This window comes from Mobula hypostoma, chromosome 28 (genome assembly GCF_963921235.1).
Source record: "Mobula hypostoma chromosome 28, sMobHyp1.1, whole genome shotgun sequence".
NCBI lineage: Eukaryota > Metazoa > Chordata > Chondrichthyes > Myliobatiformes > Myliobatidae > Mobula > Mobula hypostoma.
In genome coordinates this window covers 20,589,583-20,605,977 of record NC_086124.1, presented here as the reverse complement: position 1 = coordinate 20,605,977, position 16,395 = coordinate 20,589,583, and the positions used below count along the sequence as shown (strand labels likewise).

General features: G+C 54.0%; 1 protein-coding gene across 1 annotated transcript in view; it reads left to right on the top strand.

Annotated features, from left to right (window-relative positions):
• LOC134339145 (protein bicaudal D homolog 2-like) overlaps positions 1-11,719 on the top strand; it is a 67,466-nt gene extending 55,747 nt beyond the window's left edge. Inside the window, exons 6-8 of the mRNA XM_063035509.1 lie at positions 733-884; positions 5,739-5,973; positions 9,996-11,719. Coding sequence (XP_062891579.1) covers positions 733-884; positions 5,739-5,973; positions 9,996-10,013 — 405 coding nt within the window. The 3' untranslated portion in view covers positions 10,014-11,719. The remainder of the gene's footprint in view (positions 1-732; positions 885-5,738; positions 5,974-9,995) is intronic.
• Positions 11,720-16,395: the final 4,676 nt, after the last annotated feature.

The following is a 16,395-nucleotide window of genomic DNA, read 5'->3' as shown; positions in this document are numbered from 1 at the left end:
TTCCCCCTCCCCTTCCCCTTCCCCCTCCCCTTCTCCCTCTCCCCCTCCCCCTCCCCCCTCCCCCTCCCCCCCTCCCCCTCCCCCCTCTCCCCCCTCGCCCTCCCCTTCCCCCTCGCCCTCCCCTTCCCTCTCTCCTCCTTCCCCCTCTCCTCCTTCCCCTTCCCCCTCTCCTCCTTCCCCCTTCCCCCTCTCCCCTTCCCCCTCTCCCCTTCCCCCTCTCCCCTTCCCCCTCTCCCCTTCCCCCTTCCCCCTCTCCCCTTCCCCCTCTCCCCTCTCCCCCTTCCCCCTCCCCCTCCCCCTCCCCCTTCCCTCTCCCCCTCTCTCCCCTCTCTCCCCCCTCTCCCCACTCCCCCCTCTCCCCCTCCCCCCTCTCTCCCCCTCCCCCCCTCCCCCTCTCTCCCCCCCCACTTTCCCTTCAACCCCCCCCCCACAGGATCGCTGGGCCCCGTACGCTCGAACCCTCGGTGGTCTGTCCCACCGTCTGGTCTCTCCCCCCCCACGACTGTCTGGAGTACTGGAGTACCTGACGCCGTCTCTGCAAACCTCCTCCGCAGACGGCAGAGGTGGCCCTGTCAAATCTCTCTCTCCCCCCCGCCCCCACGACTGCCTGGAGTACTGGGGTATCTGACACTGTCTCCGCAGACGGCAGAGGCCCTGTCTGGTATCTCTCCACACCCCCACCCTACTGCCTGGAGTACTGGAGTACTGGAGTATCTGACACTGTCTCCGCAGACGGCAGAGGTGGCCCTGTCAAACCTGAAGAACAAGTACGACAACGAGAAGTGCCTGGTGTCGGACACGATGGTGAAGCTGCGGAGTGAGCTGAAGGCTCTGAAGGAGGACGCCGCCACCTTCTCCTCCCTCCGAGCCATGTTCGCTAGCAGGTACGGGAACAGGATTTGGACTTGGTTTATGAGGTACAGTGAAAACTGTGTCTTCCATCACAGGCAAAGCTCTCCCCACCGTTTAGCACATCCACAAGGAGAACTGCCACAAAGCAGCGTCCCTCATCAAGACCCCCGGACCACCCAAGCCAGGCTCTTTTCTCCTTACTGCCATTGGGAAGGGGGCACAGGTGCCTTAGGGGCAGGAACAGCTGTTACCCCTCAACCATCATGTTCCTGAACCAGCGTTGATAACCTCACTCTGTCATGGTCCCTTCTGGCAATCCCACACCTTGCTAGTTAACTCAGGAATTCGGCCTCAATTCCCTCGTTGAAATTCCAATCATTCCCAGGTTCCCCTAACTACACACACCTGCTTTCCATCAGGAAATGCAGGGTAAAGACCCTGTGATCACAACAAAGAGCTGCCAGTTCATTGGTTGACCCTAGTGTGTGAGTAAACCTGATTCCTGAGAACTGTCACTTCTAAGTTCTGCATCGTTTCCTGGATACTCTACGTCAGCGGTCCCCAACCACCGGGCCGCAAAGCATGTGCTACCGGGCTGCGAGGAAGCGATATGAGTCAGCTGCACCTTTCCTCATTCCCTGTCACGCACTGTTCAACTTGAACATAGGGTTGCCAACTGTCCCTTATTTGCCGGGACATCCCGTATATCGGGCTAAATTGGTTTGTCCCGTATTTCCCCCGCTAAGGTAGAGCGTTCCTATGAAACCGTTCGTAATCTGAAATGGCGTAAAGTGAAGAAGCAATTACCATTAATTTATATGGGAAAAATTTTTGAGCGTTCCCAGACCCAAAGAATTAACCTAACAAATCATACCAAATAACACATAAAACTGAAAGTAAATAACACTAACATATAGTAAAAGCGGGAATGATATGATAACTACACAGCCTATATAAAGTAGAAATAATGTATGTACAGTGTAGTCGGGAAGATGAAGGCAAAACCGATTGGTGGGGGAAAAAATCGACATGCGCACATTACATTCGCACGACACGCATGCGCACACAGGTGCCCGCGCAAGGCTTCATGGTCATGGTCGTCTTTCCAGGGGTAAAGTGTCCCGGGATTTGACTGCTACTTTTGTCCCTTATTTGGGAGTGAAAAAGTTGGCAACCCTAACTGTAAAAGACATGTTGAGATGAGTTTAACCCTACTTGAACACCCCCCCCGCCCCCCGGTCTGCAAGAATATTGTCAATATTAAACCGGTCCGTGTGCAAAAAGGCTGGGGACCCCTGATCTACGTGACCCTTGTCTCTGTGTAAAGACTCTCCTGGATACCGGTTCCCCACTCGCGGCGGTGCTAACGCCTGTGTCCTGCACTTGGGTTTGTCCCCAGCCACGTCCTTGCAACACACTCACCTCAATTCTGAAGTGATTCCACGACCTACAGACTCATTTATTTAGTGTGGAGTTGGCCCTTCCAGCCCTCCACCCCCGCAGCTCCCAATTTAACCCGAGCCTAATCACAGGACAGTTTACAAAGACCATTGAATCTACTAACTGGTGTATCTTTGGACTGTGGGAGGAAACCAGAGCACCCAGAGGAAATCTGTAACTTCCACTGGGAGGCCATTCAGAGGCACCTGTTACGTACCCCGTAACTGGGTTGCCAAACCAGCAGAAATGGATCACTCAGTTGGAGTCTGGATTACTAGAACTGAGAAAGTTTTATTAAAGAAACAAGCAACACAGTACTCTAATCAAAAGGATAATGAATGCAACAGTTCAGCAATGATAAACATACATGTACACAGAATTAAGATAACATGATCAATCAAGTTCTATCGTTGTCTAGGGGTAAATGACCAGTTTCAAAGTGACGCAAAGTTCAGTTCAATTTAGTTCAGTTCAGTTCGCAGTAATCGCAGGCAAGGGTGGACACACACCAGGTTCCCGCCGATCGTGCCTTTCCACCCTGTGCGTTTATGGCCCGGTACTTCCCACTGACTTGTGAGAGACGCACCGCTTCCAGGGTCTTGTTACCTCGGGTGTCGTGTGTGTCCTGCCATAGCGAACCTGTCCCTTTTTATCCCTCTGCTGGGATATCGCCTGTCCATCACTTCAAACAGTTCAGGGTTCAAAGGGGGAGCCGCTCTTGACAGCCCCCTCCTTCTGTTACTCTCCCTCCCGTCCCTTCATTACACATCTCCAAATGCTGCTCCATTGTTTTCCTTATCTCTCTCTCTCCTGAAGACAGGTGGCAGACTAACTGCTGATCACACAGGACAGCTAACATCTTAATCTATGTGTATTCTTGTCACACACCTCACAGACGATGTCGGAGTTCATCTCTGAACTTCGGAACACCCTGAGCTATTTCAAGGGCTCTGCAGCTCGGGTTTGTGATATCATTCGGAATATATTCCTCCAGTCTAGGTGTGGCCTTATCCCGGCAGTGGAGAAGGCCATGGATGGACATATGGGAATGGGAAGTGGAATTAAAATGGGTGGCCACTAGTAGATACTTTATTGATCCCAAAGGAAATTACAGTGTCACAATTGCACAGAAATACAAATATTAGAAGAGAAGCAAGAAAGAATTTTAAAAAATAAGTTACATAGTCATAGTCATATTTTATTGATCACGGGGGATATTGGTTTTTGTTACAGTTGCACCATAAATAGTTAAATAGTAATAAAACCACAGATAATTAAATAGTAATATGTAAATTATGCCAGAAAATAAGTCCAGGACCAGCCTATTGGCTCAGGGTGTCTGACCCTCCAAGGGAGGAGTTGTAAAGTTTGATGGCCACAGGCAGGAATGACTTCCTATGACGCTCTGTGCTGCATCTCGGTGGAATGAGTCTCTGGCTGAATGTACTCCTGTGCCCACTCAGTACATTAGGTAGTGCATGGGAGACATTGTCCAAGATGGCATGCAACTTAGATAGCATCCTCTTTTCAGACCTCAAACAGTCTAACAGGAGTGGGGTCATCACTGCCCCGGCTATACAGCCCAAAGACAGAGGGTAAGAATCACCTTGTACAGCGCTCTTTGGAGCAGTGCAGTTATCTTAGTCTAATACTGAAAGTGCTCCTCTGTTCAGGCAATGCAGAGTGTGAGAAACATTGTCCAGAATGGCCAGGATTTTCTGTAGGGTCCTTTGTTCTACCACAGCCTCCAGTCCTGTTCTACAACAGAGCCAGCCTTTCGAATCAGTTTATTGAGCCTGTTGGCCTCACCTGTGTTGATGCCATTGCCCCAGCACGTCACCGCATGGAAGATTGTACTAGTGACAACAGACTGACAGAACGTGTGAAAGAGGGGCCTGCAGACTCCAAAGGACCTCGGTCTCCTCAGGAAGTAGAGGTGACTCCGGCCCTTCTTGTACACAGCCTCTTGTTGATACTCCACTCAAGTCTGTCATCCAGGTGCACCCCCAAGTACTTGTAGATCCCCACCACTTCCACGTCCTCACCATCAATAGTAACAGGGAGCAGTGCAGGCTTACACTTCCTAAAGTCCATCACCATCTCCTTTGTCTTACTAATGTTGAGCTGCAGATGATTCAGCTTGCACCATTTAACAAAGTCCACTACCAGGGTCCTGTATTCATCCTCCCATCCACCCATCCACCCTTTATACACCCAACTATTGCTGAGTCTTCAGGATTTCAGCAGATGACATGACTCAATGTTGTATCTGAAGTCTGAGGTATCAGGGTAAAGAGGAAAGGGTGCCCCAGTGCTGCTTGTAGCCATGTCTGACACACAGCTCTGAAGCCACACAGACTGAGGTCTGCCAGTCGGGTAGTCCATTATCCTGGATACAATGGCAGTGCCAACCTGCATTGAATGGAGCTTTTCCCCCAGCAATGAGGGCTGTATGGTATTGAAGGCACAATAAAATGGGATCCTCACAGTGCTGCCCATCTTATCCAAACGGGAGTAAGCTCTGTTCAGCAGGTAGATAACAGCATCGTTGACTCCAATGTGCTCCTGGGAGGCAAACTGCAGGGGGTCAAGGGCTGATCTGAGCAGGGGTCAGAGGTGAGCCAGGACCAGCCTCTCTAGGGTCTTCATGATGTGTGAGGTCAGGGCCACTGGACGGGAGTCATTCAAGACTTTCGGTCGGCCCTTCTTGGATACTGACACCACACATGATGTTTTCCACACAGTCGAGACCCTTTCCAGTCGTGAAAAAATAGAAATAAAAAAGTAGTGAGGTAGTGTTCGTATGTTCAGTGTCCATTTAGAAATCGGATGGCGGTGGGGAAGAAGCAGTTCCTGAATCACTGAGTGTGTGCCCTCAGGCTGCTGTACCTCCTTCCTGATGGTAGCATTGAGAAGAGGGCATGTCCTGGGTGTTGGGGGTCCTTAATGATGGATGCCGCCTATTTGAGGCATCACTCCGTGAAGATGTCCTGGTTGCTACGGAGACTAGTGCCCATGGTGAAGCTATGTTTACAACTCTCTGTAGCTGATTTTGATCCTGTGTGGTGCCCGCACCCCCATATCAGACAGTAGTGCAGCCAGTCAGAATCCACGGCACATCTGTAGAAAGTTGCGACTGTAATATCCCAAATCTCGAGTGGCATTCAGGGCTTCCTTCATTGTGTCAGCAGCTCTTTCTCACTTCTGTCAGTCAAGCAGGTCCTCCCTCCCTGTCTGTGTCATCCCCTCCAGTTCCTGCACCCCCGTCCAGCCCCGACGAAGGGTCTCTGCCCGAGGTGTCAGCAGTTTATTCCCATCCGTAGATGCTGCCTGACCTGCTGGGCTCCTCCAGCACATCGTGTGTGTGTGTGTGTGTGTGTGTGTGTGTAGTCTGTGGAATTAACTTTGGGCGCCAGCTGATTCCCTGTTCCCTGACCGCGCTGCAGATGTGATCAGTACGTCACCCAGCTGGAGGAGATGCAGCGGCAGCTGGCCGCAGCCGAGGACGAGAAGAAGACGCTGAACTCCCTGCTGCGCATGGCCATACAGCAGAAGCTGGCGCTCACTCAGAGACTGGAGGTACAGGACGCCCTCACTGACGTACCCCGCCACTGTGCCAGGACGAACCGAGCCAAGGTGCACGCAAAGAACCGCGCCAGGGGAACACGCGCCAGCCCACAGGTATCTGTCCACTGAACCCACTGTGTTTTTACAACACTGCGGTACGGTACCGGTGGGGATGGGTCTGTCACTGTATAACACTGGGGTACGGTACCGGTGGGGACGGGTCTGTCAACATAACACCGGGGTACGGTACCGGTGGGGACGGGTCTGTCACTGTGTAATACTGGGGTACGGTACCGGTGGGGACGGGTCTGTCAATATAACACTGTGGTACGGTACCGGTGGGGACGGGTCTGTCACTGTATAACACCGGGGTACGGAACCGGTGGGGACGGGTCTGTCATTGTATAACACCGGGGTACAGTACCGGTGGGGACGGGTCTGTCACTGTATAACACTGGGGTACGGTTCTGGTGGGGACGGGTCTGTCACTGTATAACACCGGGATACAGTACCAGTGGGGACGGATCTGTCACTGTGTAAGACCAGGATACGGTACCGGTGGGGATGGGTCTGTCAATATAACACCGGGGTACGATACCGGTGGGGACGGATCTGTCACTGTGTAACACTGGGGTACGGTACCGGTGGGGACGGGTCTGTCACTGTGTAACACTGGGGTACGGTACCGGTGGGGACTGGTCTGTCAATATAACACCGGGATATGGTACCAGTGGGGACGGGTCTGTCACTGTATAACACCGGGATACGGTACCGGTGGGGATGGGTCTGACAATATAACACCGGGGTACGGTACCGGTGGGGATGGGTCTGACAATATAATACCGGGGTACAGTACCGGTGGGGGCGGGTCAGTCACCTTATGACACCGGGGTACGGTACCAGTGGGGATGGGTCTGTCACTGTGTAACACCGGGGTACGGTACCGGTGGGGACGGGTCTGTCACTGTGTAACACCGGGATACGGTACCGGTGGGGACAGACTGTCACTGTATAACACCGGGGTATGGTACCGGTGGGGACGGGTCTGACAATATAACACTGGGGTACAGTACCGGTGGGGGCGGGTCAGTCACCTTATGACACCGGGGTACGGTACCAGTGGGGATGGGTCTGTCACTGTGTAACACTGGGGTACGGTACCGGTGGGGACGGGTCTGTCAATATAACACCGGGATATGGTACCGGTGGGGACAGACTGTCACTGTATAACACCGGGGTATGGTACCGGTGGGGACGGGTCTGACAATATAACACTGGGGTACGGTACCGGTGGGGACGGGTCTGTCACTGTGTAACACCGGGATATGGTACCGGTGGGGAAAGACTGTCACTGTATAACACCGGGATACGGTACCGGTGGGGACGGGTCTATCACTGTGTAACACTGGGGTACAGTACAGGTGGGGACGGGGTTTGTCACTGTGTAACACTGGGGTACGGTACCGGTGGGGACGGGTCTGTCACTGTGTAACACCGGGGTACGGTACCGGTGGGCACGGGTCTGTCACTGTATAACACTGGGGTATGGTACAGGTGGGGATGGGTCTGTCACTGTGTAATACTGGGATATGGTACCGGTGGGGACGGGTTTGTCATTGTATAACAATGGGTACGGTACCGGTGGGGACGGGTCTGTCAATATAACACCGGGGTACTGTACCGGTGGGGACGGGTCTGTCAATATAACACCGGGGTACGGTACCGGTGGGGACGGGTCTGTCACTGTGTAACACCGGGATACGGTACCGGTGGGGATGGGTCTGACAATATAACACCGGGGTACGGTACCGGTGGGGATGGGTCTGACAATATAATACCGGGGTACAGTACCGGTGGGGGCGGGTCAGTCACCTTATGACACCGGGGTACGGTACCAGTGGGGATGGGTCTGTCACTGTGTAACACCGGGGTACGGTACCGGTGGGGACGGGTCTGTCACTGTGTAACACCGGGATACGGTACCGGTGGGGACAGACTGTCACTGTATAACACCGGGGTATGGTACCGGTGGGGACGGGTCTGACAATATAACACTGGGGTACAGTACCGGTGGGGGCGGGTCAGTCACCTTATGACACCGGGGTACGGTACCAGTGGGGATGGGTCTGTCACTGTGTAACACCGGGGTACGGTACCGGTGGGGACGGGTCTGTCAATATAACACCTGTATATGGTACCGGGGTATGGTACCGGTGGGGACGGGTCTGACAATATAACACTGGGGTACGGTACCGGTGGGGACGGGTCTGTCACTGTGTAACACCGGGATATGGTACCGGTGGGGAAAGACTGTCACTGTATAACACCGGGATACGGTACCGGTGGGGACGGGTCTATCACTGTGTAACACTGGGGTACAGTACAGGTGGGGACGGGGTTTGTCACTGTGTAACACTGGGGTACGGTACCGGTGGGGACGGGTCTGTCACTGTGTAACACCGGGGTACGGTACCGGTGGGCACGGGTCTGTCACTGTATAACACTGGGGTATGGTACAGGTGGGGATGGGTCTGTCACTGTGTAATACTGGGATATGGTACCGGTGGGGACGGGTTTGTCATTGTATAACAATGGGTACGGTACCGGTGGGGACGGGTCTGTCAATATAACACCGGGGTACTGTACCGGTGGGGACGGGTCTGTCAATATAACACCGGGGTACGGTACCGGTGGGGACGGGTCTGTCACTGTGTAACACCGGGATACGGTACCGGTGGGGACGGGTCTGTCAATATAACACCGGGGTACGGTACTGGTGGGGACAGGTCTGTCAGTGTGTAACACTTGGATACGGTACCGGTGGGTGGGGACGGGTCTGTCAACATAACACCAGGGTACGGTACCGGTGGGGACGGACTGTCACTATATAACACCGGGGTACGGCACCGGTGGGAACGGACTGTCACTGTATAACACCGGGGTACGGTACCGGTGGGGATGGGTCTGACAATATAACACTGGGGTACAGTAACGGTGGGGGCGGATCAGTCACCTTATGACACCGGGGTACGGTACCGGTGGGGACTGGTCTGTCACTGTATAACACTGGTGTACCATACCGGTGGGGACGGGTGTGTCAATATTACACCGGGGTACGGTACCGGTGGAGACGGGTCTGTCACTGTGTAACACCGGGGTACGGTACCGGTGGAGACGGGTCTGTCACTGTATAACACTGGTGTACCATACCGGTGGGGACGGGTGTGTCAATATTACACTGGGGTACGGTACCGGTGGGGATGGGTCTGTCACTGTATAACACTGGGGTACAGTACCAGTGGGGATGGGTCTGTCACTGTATAACACTGGGGTACAGTACCGGTGGGGACGGGTCTGTCACTGTATAACACTGGGGTACAGTATCGGTGGGGACGGGTCTGTCACTGTATAACACTGGGGTACAGTACCGGTGGGGACGGGTCTGTCACTGTATAACAGCGGGTTACGGTACCGGTGGGGACGGGTCTGTCACTGTATAACACTGGGGTACGGTACCGGTGGGGACGGGTCTGTCACTGTATAACAGCGGGTTACGGTACCGGTGGGGACGGGTCTGTCACTGTATACACTGTATAACAGCGGGTTACGGTACTGGTGGGGATGGGTCTGTCACTGTATAACAGCGGGTTACGGTACCGGTGGGGACGGGTCTGTCACTGTATAACACTGGGGTACAGTACCAGTGGGGACGGGTCTGTCACTGTATAACACTGGGGTACAGTATCGGTGGGGACGGGTCTGTCACTGTATAACACTGGGGTACAGTACCGGTGGGGACGGGTCTGTCACTGTATAACAGCGGGTTACGGTACCGGTGGGGACGGGTCTGTCACTGTATAACACTGGGGTACGGTACCGGTGGGGACGGGTCTGTCACTGTATAACAGCGGGTTACGGTACTGGTGGGGATGGGTCTGTCACTGTATAACAGCGGGTTACGGTACCGGTGGGGACTGGTCTGTCACTGTATAACACCGGGATACGGTATCGGTGGGGACGGGTCTAATGCTCTCTGTCGTACACTCCATCTTTGCCATCATCCCCCCCCCCCCCCACTCCTCCTCCCTCCGTCTGTGCCTCGGAGCTGACTGTCTGTGTCTCTCTCTGCCCCACAGCACCAGCAGAATACTTGAGCAGACAGTGCCTGTGCCTTCTCCCAGCTGGTCGCCGGCAGTAACCCTCACAGAAATCCATCGATCCACGACAGACCGAGGGTGGAATCGTCTCATCGCCCTGCAACACCCCTCCTCTCTCCCCCTCTCTCCGTCTCTCTCGGGCTGAAACGCGGTCTGATGATAAACAGTTTGTCCGGCAATCGAGTCTCGGTTGCTTTCCGAACTTCCGCCGAGCCACCGTGCACTTTATGTAACTGGTGCCTTTGACTCTCTCGGGACTGTGTCGCTCCGGTTTAAAATCTCCTGGTTCGCCGCTGGAAATGACCGTCTCTTTGTGGCGCATCGCGTTTTCCCTCTCGCTCCCACCCTCTCTCCCGGTGTGGAATCCGGTCTGGTCAGCGAGGGTGGTCACGCAGGGCTACGACTCTCTTCTTGGTTAGGGAAAGACCCTGATGTCTCGGGGCAATGGGTGGTCTGCAGAGTTGTCGTCAGCGGGAGGGGCTGCCTGGTGAGCGGGAAGATGGAGAGACAGACAGAGAGAGAGAGGGAGAGAGAGACAGAGAGAGAGGGAGAGTGATAGACGCAGAGAGAGAGAGAGAGAGAGGCAGACAGTGGCAGGGAGACACAGAGTCAGTCAGAGTGACACAGAAAGATGCAGAAAGAAAGCGACAGAAATATAGAGGCAGGTGGGAGAGAGTGCGAGAGAGGGAGAGAGAGTGGGGTAGAGAGCGAAAAAGGCTGAGGGGGGGATAGAGAGAGTGAAGGGAGGAGAGGAGAGACAGAGGTGAAGCAGGATGGGGTAGGAGTTGGGGACAGTACGAGGGTAAGCTGGCCATCCTGACTTTTCCCACTGTACATTCAACGTTCTGCACGCCGCCTCCCTCACCCGTCAGGAGGAGTGTACCGTCCAGCTCTCCATCTGTCCGAAGATCTCATTTCCAGGCCCACAGCACTGGAGTGTCCCCCAGACTCGTCCCCCCCCCCCACATGACCCTTCTGTCCCTACCCACAGGTTCCTCCAGGTTCTCAGTTCAAATTGGGATTGCGGTCAGGCAGTGTAAATGTGCGGACATCTCTCCAGTCTCCTCTCCCCCCACACCCCCATCTCCTCTCTCTCCTGTCTCCTCCCCCTCCATCTCCTCTCTCTCCTGTCTCCTCTCCCCCCGTCTCCTCTCTCTCCTGTCTCCTCCCCCTCCATCTCCTCTCTCTCCTGTCTCCTCCCATCTCCATCTCCTCTCTCTCCTGTCTCCTCCCCCTCCATCTCCTCTCTCTCCTGTCTTCTCCCATCTCCATCTCCTCTCTCTCCTGTCTCCTCTCCCCCCGTCTCCTCTCTCTCCTGTCTCCTCTCCCCCCCGTCTCCTCTCTCTCCTCCCCCCATCTCCATCTCCTCTCTCTCCTGTCTCCTCCCCCTCCATCTCCTCTCTCTCCTGTCTCCTCTCCCCCCCGTCTCCTCTCTCTCCTCCCCCCCCCCATCTCCATCTCCTCTCTCTCCTTCACCCTGTTGTCTGCACGTTGCTGGCTGCCCCTCTCCTGCCAGCCAGTGCCGCCGGCTGGTTCCTGTGCCATGTCAGTATTACTACAGTCGCCGTGCCTGTCTGTGCCCGTGCCTTAACTCCCCAAGTGCCTTGTGCTTGCTCAGCCTTACATTCACACGCTGTAAATACACGTTCTGCACAAACGGTGAACTTCGGAGAGCGAGCGACTGGATGGGGACCCGGCGCCGAGCTAAACTCGTGGGGTTGGGCGGGGGTGGGGGTGGGGGGAGAACGTCTGCCAAAATCGCACGTCCTCCGAAACATAAAATTTATTACACTGCAACCTCGGGAAAGTGCTTGTGTGTGGGTGGGGGTGGATGGAGGGAGGGAGGGGGGAGGTGAGGGGAGGCAGAGAGGGAGGAGGAGGTGGCTGCAGTGGGGTGGAGGCATGGAGGGAGAGGGAGAGCTGGGAGGTGGGGAAGGGAAATCGGACTGGATCCCAGGGTCTGCTGCTCAAGGCATGCTCGTTCCTGCTCTCAAGAACACAAGCTTCTGTGGGAAAACACCGCCTGGCAACCAGCCCTTCGGCCCATCTATGTGCGGGCGTGTGTACTTATGCAGACGGCCAGATCGAACCCAGATCACCAGAGTCGTGAGGCAGTACGCACTGTAGAGGGACTCTGTGTCTGACCCCGGGAGTGTGTGATGGGACAGTGTGGAGGGAGCTTCACTCTGTGTCTGACCCCGGGAGTCTGTGATGGGACGGTGTGGAGGGAGTTTCACTCTGTGTCTGACCCCGGGAGTGTGTGATGGGGTGGTGTGGAGAGAGTTTCACTTCGTGTCTAACCCCGGGAGTGTGTGATGGGACGGTGTGGAGGGAGCTTCACTCTGTGTCTGACCCTGGGACAGTGTGATAGGACAGTGTGGAGGGAGCTTCACTCTGTGTCTGACCCCGGGAGTGTGTGATGGGACGGTATGGAGGGAGATTCACTCTGTGTCTGACCCCGGGAGTGTGTGATGGGACGGTGTGGAGGGAACTTCACTCTGTGTCTGACCCCGGGAGTGTGTGATGGGACGGTGTGGAGGGAACTTCACTCTGTGTCTGACCCCGGGAGTGTGCGATGGGACGGTGTGGAGGGAGCTTCGCTCTGTGTCTGACCCCGGGAGTGTGTGATGGGACGGTGTGGAGGGAGCTTCACTCTGTGTCTGACCCCGGGAGTGTGTGATGGGACGTGTGGAGCGAGTTTCACTCTGTGTCTGACCCCGGGAGTGTGTGATGGGACGGTGCGGAGGGAGCTTCACTCTGTGTCTGACCCCGGGAGTGTGTGATGGGACAGTGTGGAGGGAGCTTCACTCTGTGTCTGACCCCGGGAGTGTGTGATGGGACAGTGTGGAGGGAGTTTCACTCTGTGTCTGACCCCGGGAAAGTGTGGAGGGACGGTGTGGAGGGAGCTTCACTCTGTGTCTGACCCCGGGAAAGTGTGGAGGGACGATGTGGAGGGAGCTTCACTGTGTCTGACCCCGGGAGTGTGTGATGGGACAGTGTGGAGGGAGTTTCACTCTGTGTCTAACCCCGGGAGTGTGTGATGGGACGGCGTGGAGGAAGCTTCACTCTTGTCGAGTCCAGTCAAGTTTATTGCCATTTCACTACATACATGTATATGACGTATATAACCATAAAATGTATATAGAAACGAGGCAACGTTTCTCTGAACCAGGGTGTAAAACACTGGAGTACACACAACACACGATGACTTATGAAGGTAAGGATAAAATCTACAGATGAACCACACATAAATAACAAACTGAAGTGCATAGATTAAATACCGAAAGGTATGGAACAGATTAACCAGTGACACTTGGAATACGAATCGACAGGGAGTTCAGAAGCCTAATGGCCTGAGGGCAGAAACTTTCCCATCCTGACCGTTCTTGATTTTATGCATCAGAGTCTCCTGCCGGATGGTAGAGCGTCAAAGAGGATGCTGGATGCATGGGTGGGGTCCTTGATAATACTAAAAGGGGCGCTCCTGATCATGACCCCAATGAGTGGTAGGGAAAACCCTGTGACCCTCTCGGCTGTTCCCCAAAGTTCCTTTGTTGGGACCTTTGGTCCGTTGTTCGGCTGCTCCCATACTAGAGAGAGATGCAACTTGTCAGCATGCTCTCAATGGTGCTCCTATAAAGCACAGTTGGAAGATGGAAGCGGGGAGCCTTGCTGCTTCAGTCTTCTTAGGGAGCGGAGGCGCACTTCTGACATTTAAACCAATTTCCCCCGGGATCAATAAAGTATGACTATTTAATGGCGGTTGGCAGTCCAATTTAAAGGTGCATTCCCGCCACCAACTGGAGTATGGCGTAGAGAGTTGGGAAATAAAACCCTTACTAATTCTTTATCAAATGAAAACCAAATTACCCTAAAAAGCCCTGTAGATGGTAAATAATGAAAGACAATATTGTGAGTTAAATTAAATTCACTTCCATAACTTAAAGTTTTTAAATGGACTGTTAACCCCCAAAGCTAGTATTGCTGTCTGTATTTGCTTTCTTTCAACCCTGTATGCTTCACATTGTAAGATAATATGTTCAACCGTTTCATAACGATGAGAACACCTAGACACCCCAGACTGATGTTTTCCAAGATATAAGAAATAGTTATGCATAGTATGCCCAATTCTAAATCTAGTCGATATAATTCCTTCCCTTCTTGTTTTACCCTCTTCTTCCATCAATCCAACGGTTTTGTAATATTCTGTAAAGGGGTCTCCCCTGATGCCCATTACCCCACGGATCTTGCTACAATCCGCTAATTCTTAGTCCCACCAACCCCTTAGCTTCTGATTGCTAAGTGGAAGGTGAACTCTTAAACACCACCAAGCTGCTCATTCCCCTCCACACCTCTACGTGCCGGGGTCCGTAAGAAGAGGACATGGAAACCAATACTTTGAGTGTGAAGTGAAGTTTGAAGAGCTCCCAGCAGTAAATGTGACTTACTGCTAGAGTGACCTGTTTTAAGACGAGTCAGCATCGAACAAGAATCTGAACAAATTACGAACTGTGCCTTCTTGTTCAGGGAGGTGATAGAAAGGGACTTGGTGAGGTGATCCGTGATGTGAACTCCCTGGAACTTAACTCTGTCGAGGAACCAGGTATTCGCAGAGGGGGATGGTTCATCTGCACCTTGCTAAAGTCCACAATGATTTCCTTTGTCTTCTCCACGTTCTGGGTTAGGTTGTTCTCACACCAACCCACCGGCCGCTGCACTTCCTCTCCATGCTCCATCTCGTCAATGTCCTCGATAAAGCCAACCACTGTTATGTCAACTGCAAACTTGAGAGCGCGGTTTGAGCTGGATCCCGTGTCAGCAGTGTGAAGAGCAGCGGCTGAGCACACAGCCTCGGGGAGCGCCAGTGCTCGGTGTAACGGGACCAGAGACGTTGCCGCTCGCATGGGCTGACTGTGGCCTAAAAGTCCAGGGAGGTGTTGAGACCCGGCGAGGACAGTTTCCCCGCTAGTTTTGGGGGCACGATGGTGCTGAACGCCGATCGGGAGTCCATACACAGCAGCCTGGTATATAAGATCCCATTTTTCAGGTGGGACGGGATGGAGTGGAAGGCAGAGGATGCTGCATCGTAGGCGGATCGATCTTAAGCGATGCGAACTGGAAAGGTACTAGTGTAGCCGGGAGAAAGGCTTTAATGTGCACCGTGACCAGATGCTCATCGCATTTCATAATGGTTAATGTTAATGCCACCGGGCAGTAGTCATTGGGGCAGGTTACCGCCCCCGGTTATTGTCTGACCCTGTGGAAGGAGCTTCACCCTGTGTCTGATCCCGGGAGGGGGCAGAGGGAGCTGCAGTTCCAGGATTTGCCACAGAGGGGAGACATTCCCCTACAATTACCCAGTACTGTATTCGAGTGTCCTGACTATGATTCTGATTAATCGTCCGCTTTCTGATTTTCCGATTAGCGGAATAACAGAGTTCCGGAAGTTTCCACCCAGCCTTCGCTAAGCCTCTCCCCCACCCCCTCCCGCTCCCTCTCTTTGGGAAAAAGAAATTCCATTATGACAACGAAATGCTGTCCAACCCACCCACACTTTGTGGCAGGAACCACACATGGAAACTTCCGGAAATGGAGGAGAGGGAGAAAGTGGGTTTAGAATTACTGTCACACACTTCCCTCTGCATCTCTCGCATCTCTCCACATTCTTCTCCCTCTCCTGCTCTGGTTCTACCTCCCTCTGCACTTCCCTGAGCTCTCTGAAACTTCTTCAGAATTCCCAATCGGATCTAACCCATCACACACTCCCGGGGTCAGAAACTGAGTGAATCTCCCTCCACACCGTCCCATCACACACTCCCGGGGTCAGAAACTGAGTGAAGCTCCCTCCACACCGTCCCATCACACACTCCCGGGGTCAGAAACTGAGTGAATCTCCCTCCACACCGTCCCATCACACACTCCCTGGATCAGACACAGAGTGAAGCTCCCTCCACACCGTCCCATCACACACTCCCGGGGTCAGACACAGAGTGAAACTCTCTCCACACCGTCCCATCACACACTCCCGGGGTCAGACACAGAGTGAAGCTCCCTCCACACCGTCCCATCACACACTCCCGGGGTCAGAAACTGAGTGAAGCTCCCTCCACACCGTCCCATCACATACTCCCGGGGTCAGAAACTGAGTGAATCTCTCTCCACACCGTCCCATCACACACTCCCGGGGTCAGAAACTGAGTGAAGCTCCCTCCACACCGTCCCATCACACACTCCCGGGGTCAGAAACTGAGTGAATCTCCCTCCACACCGTCCCATCACACACTCCCTGGATCAGACACAGAGTGAAACTCTCTCCACACCGTCCCATCACACACTCCCGGGGTCAGACACAGAGTGAAGCTCCCTCCACACCATCCCA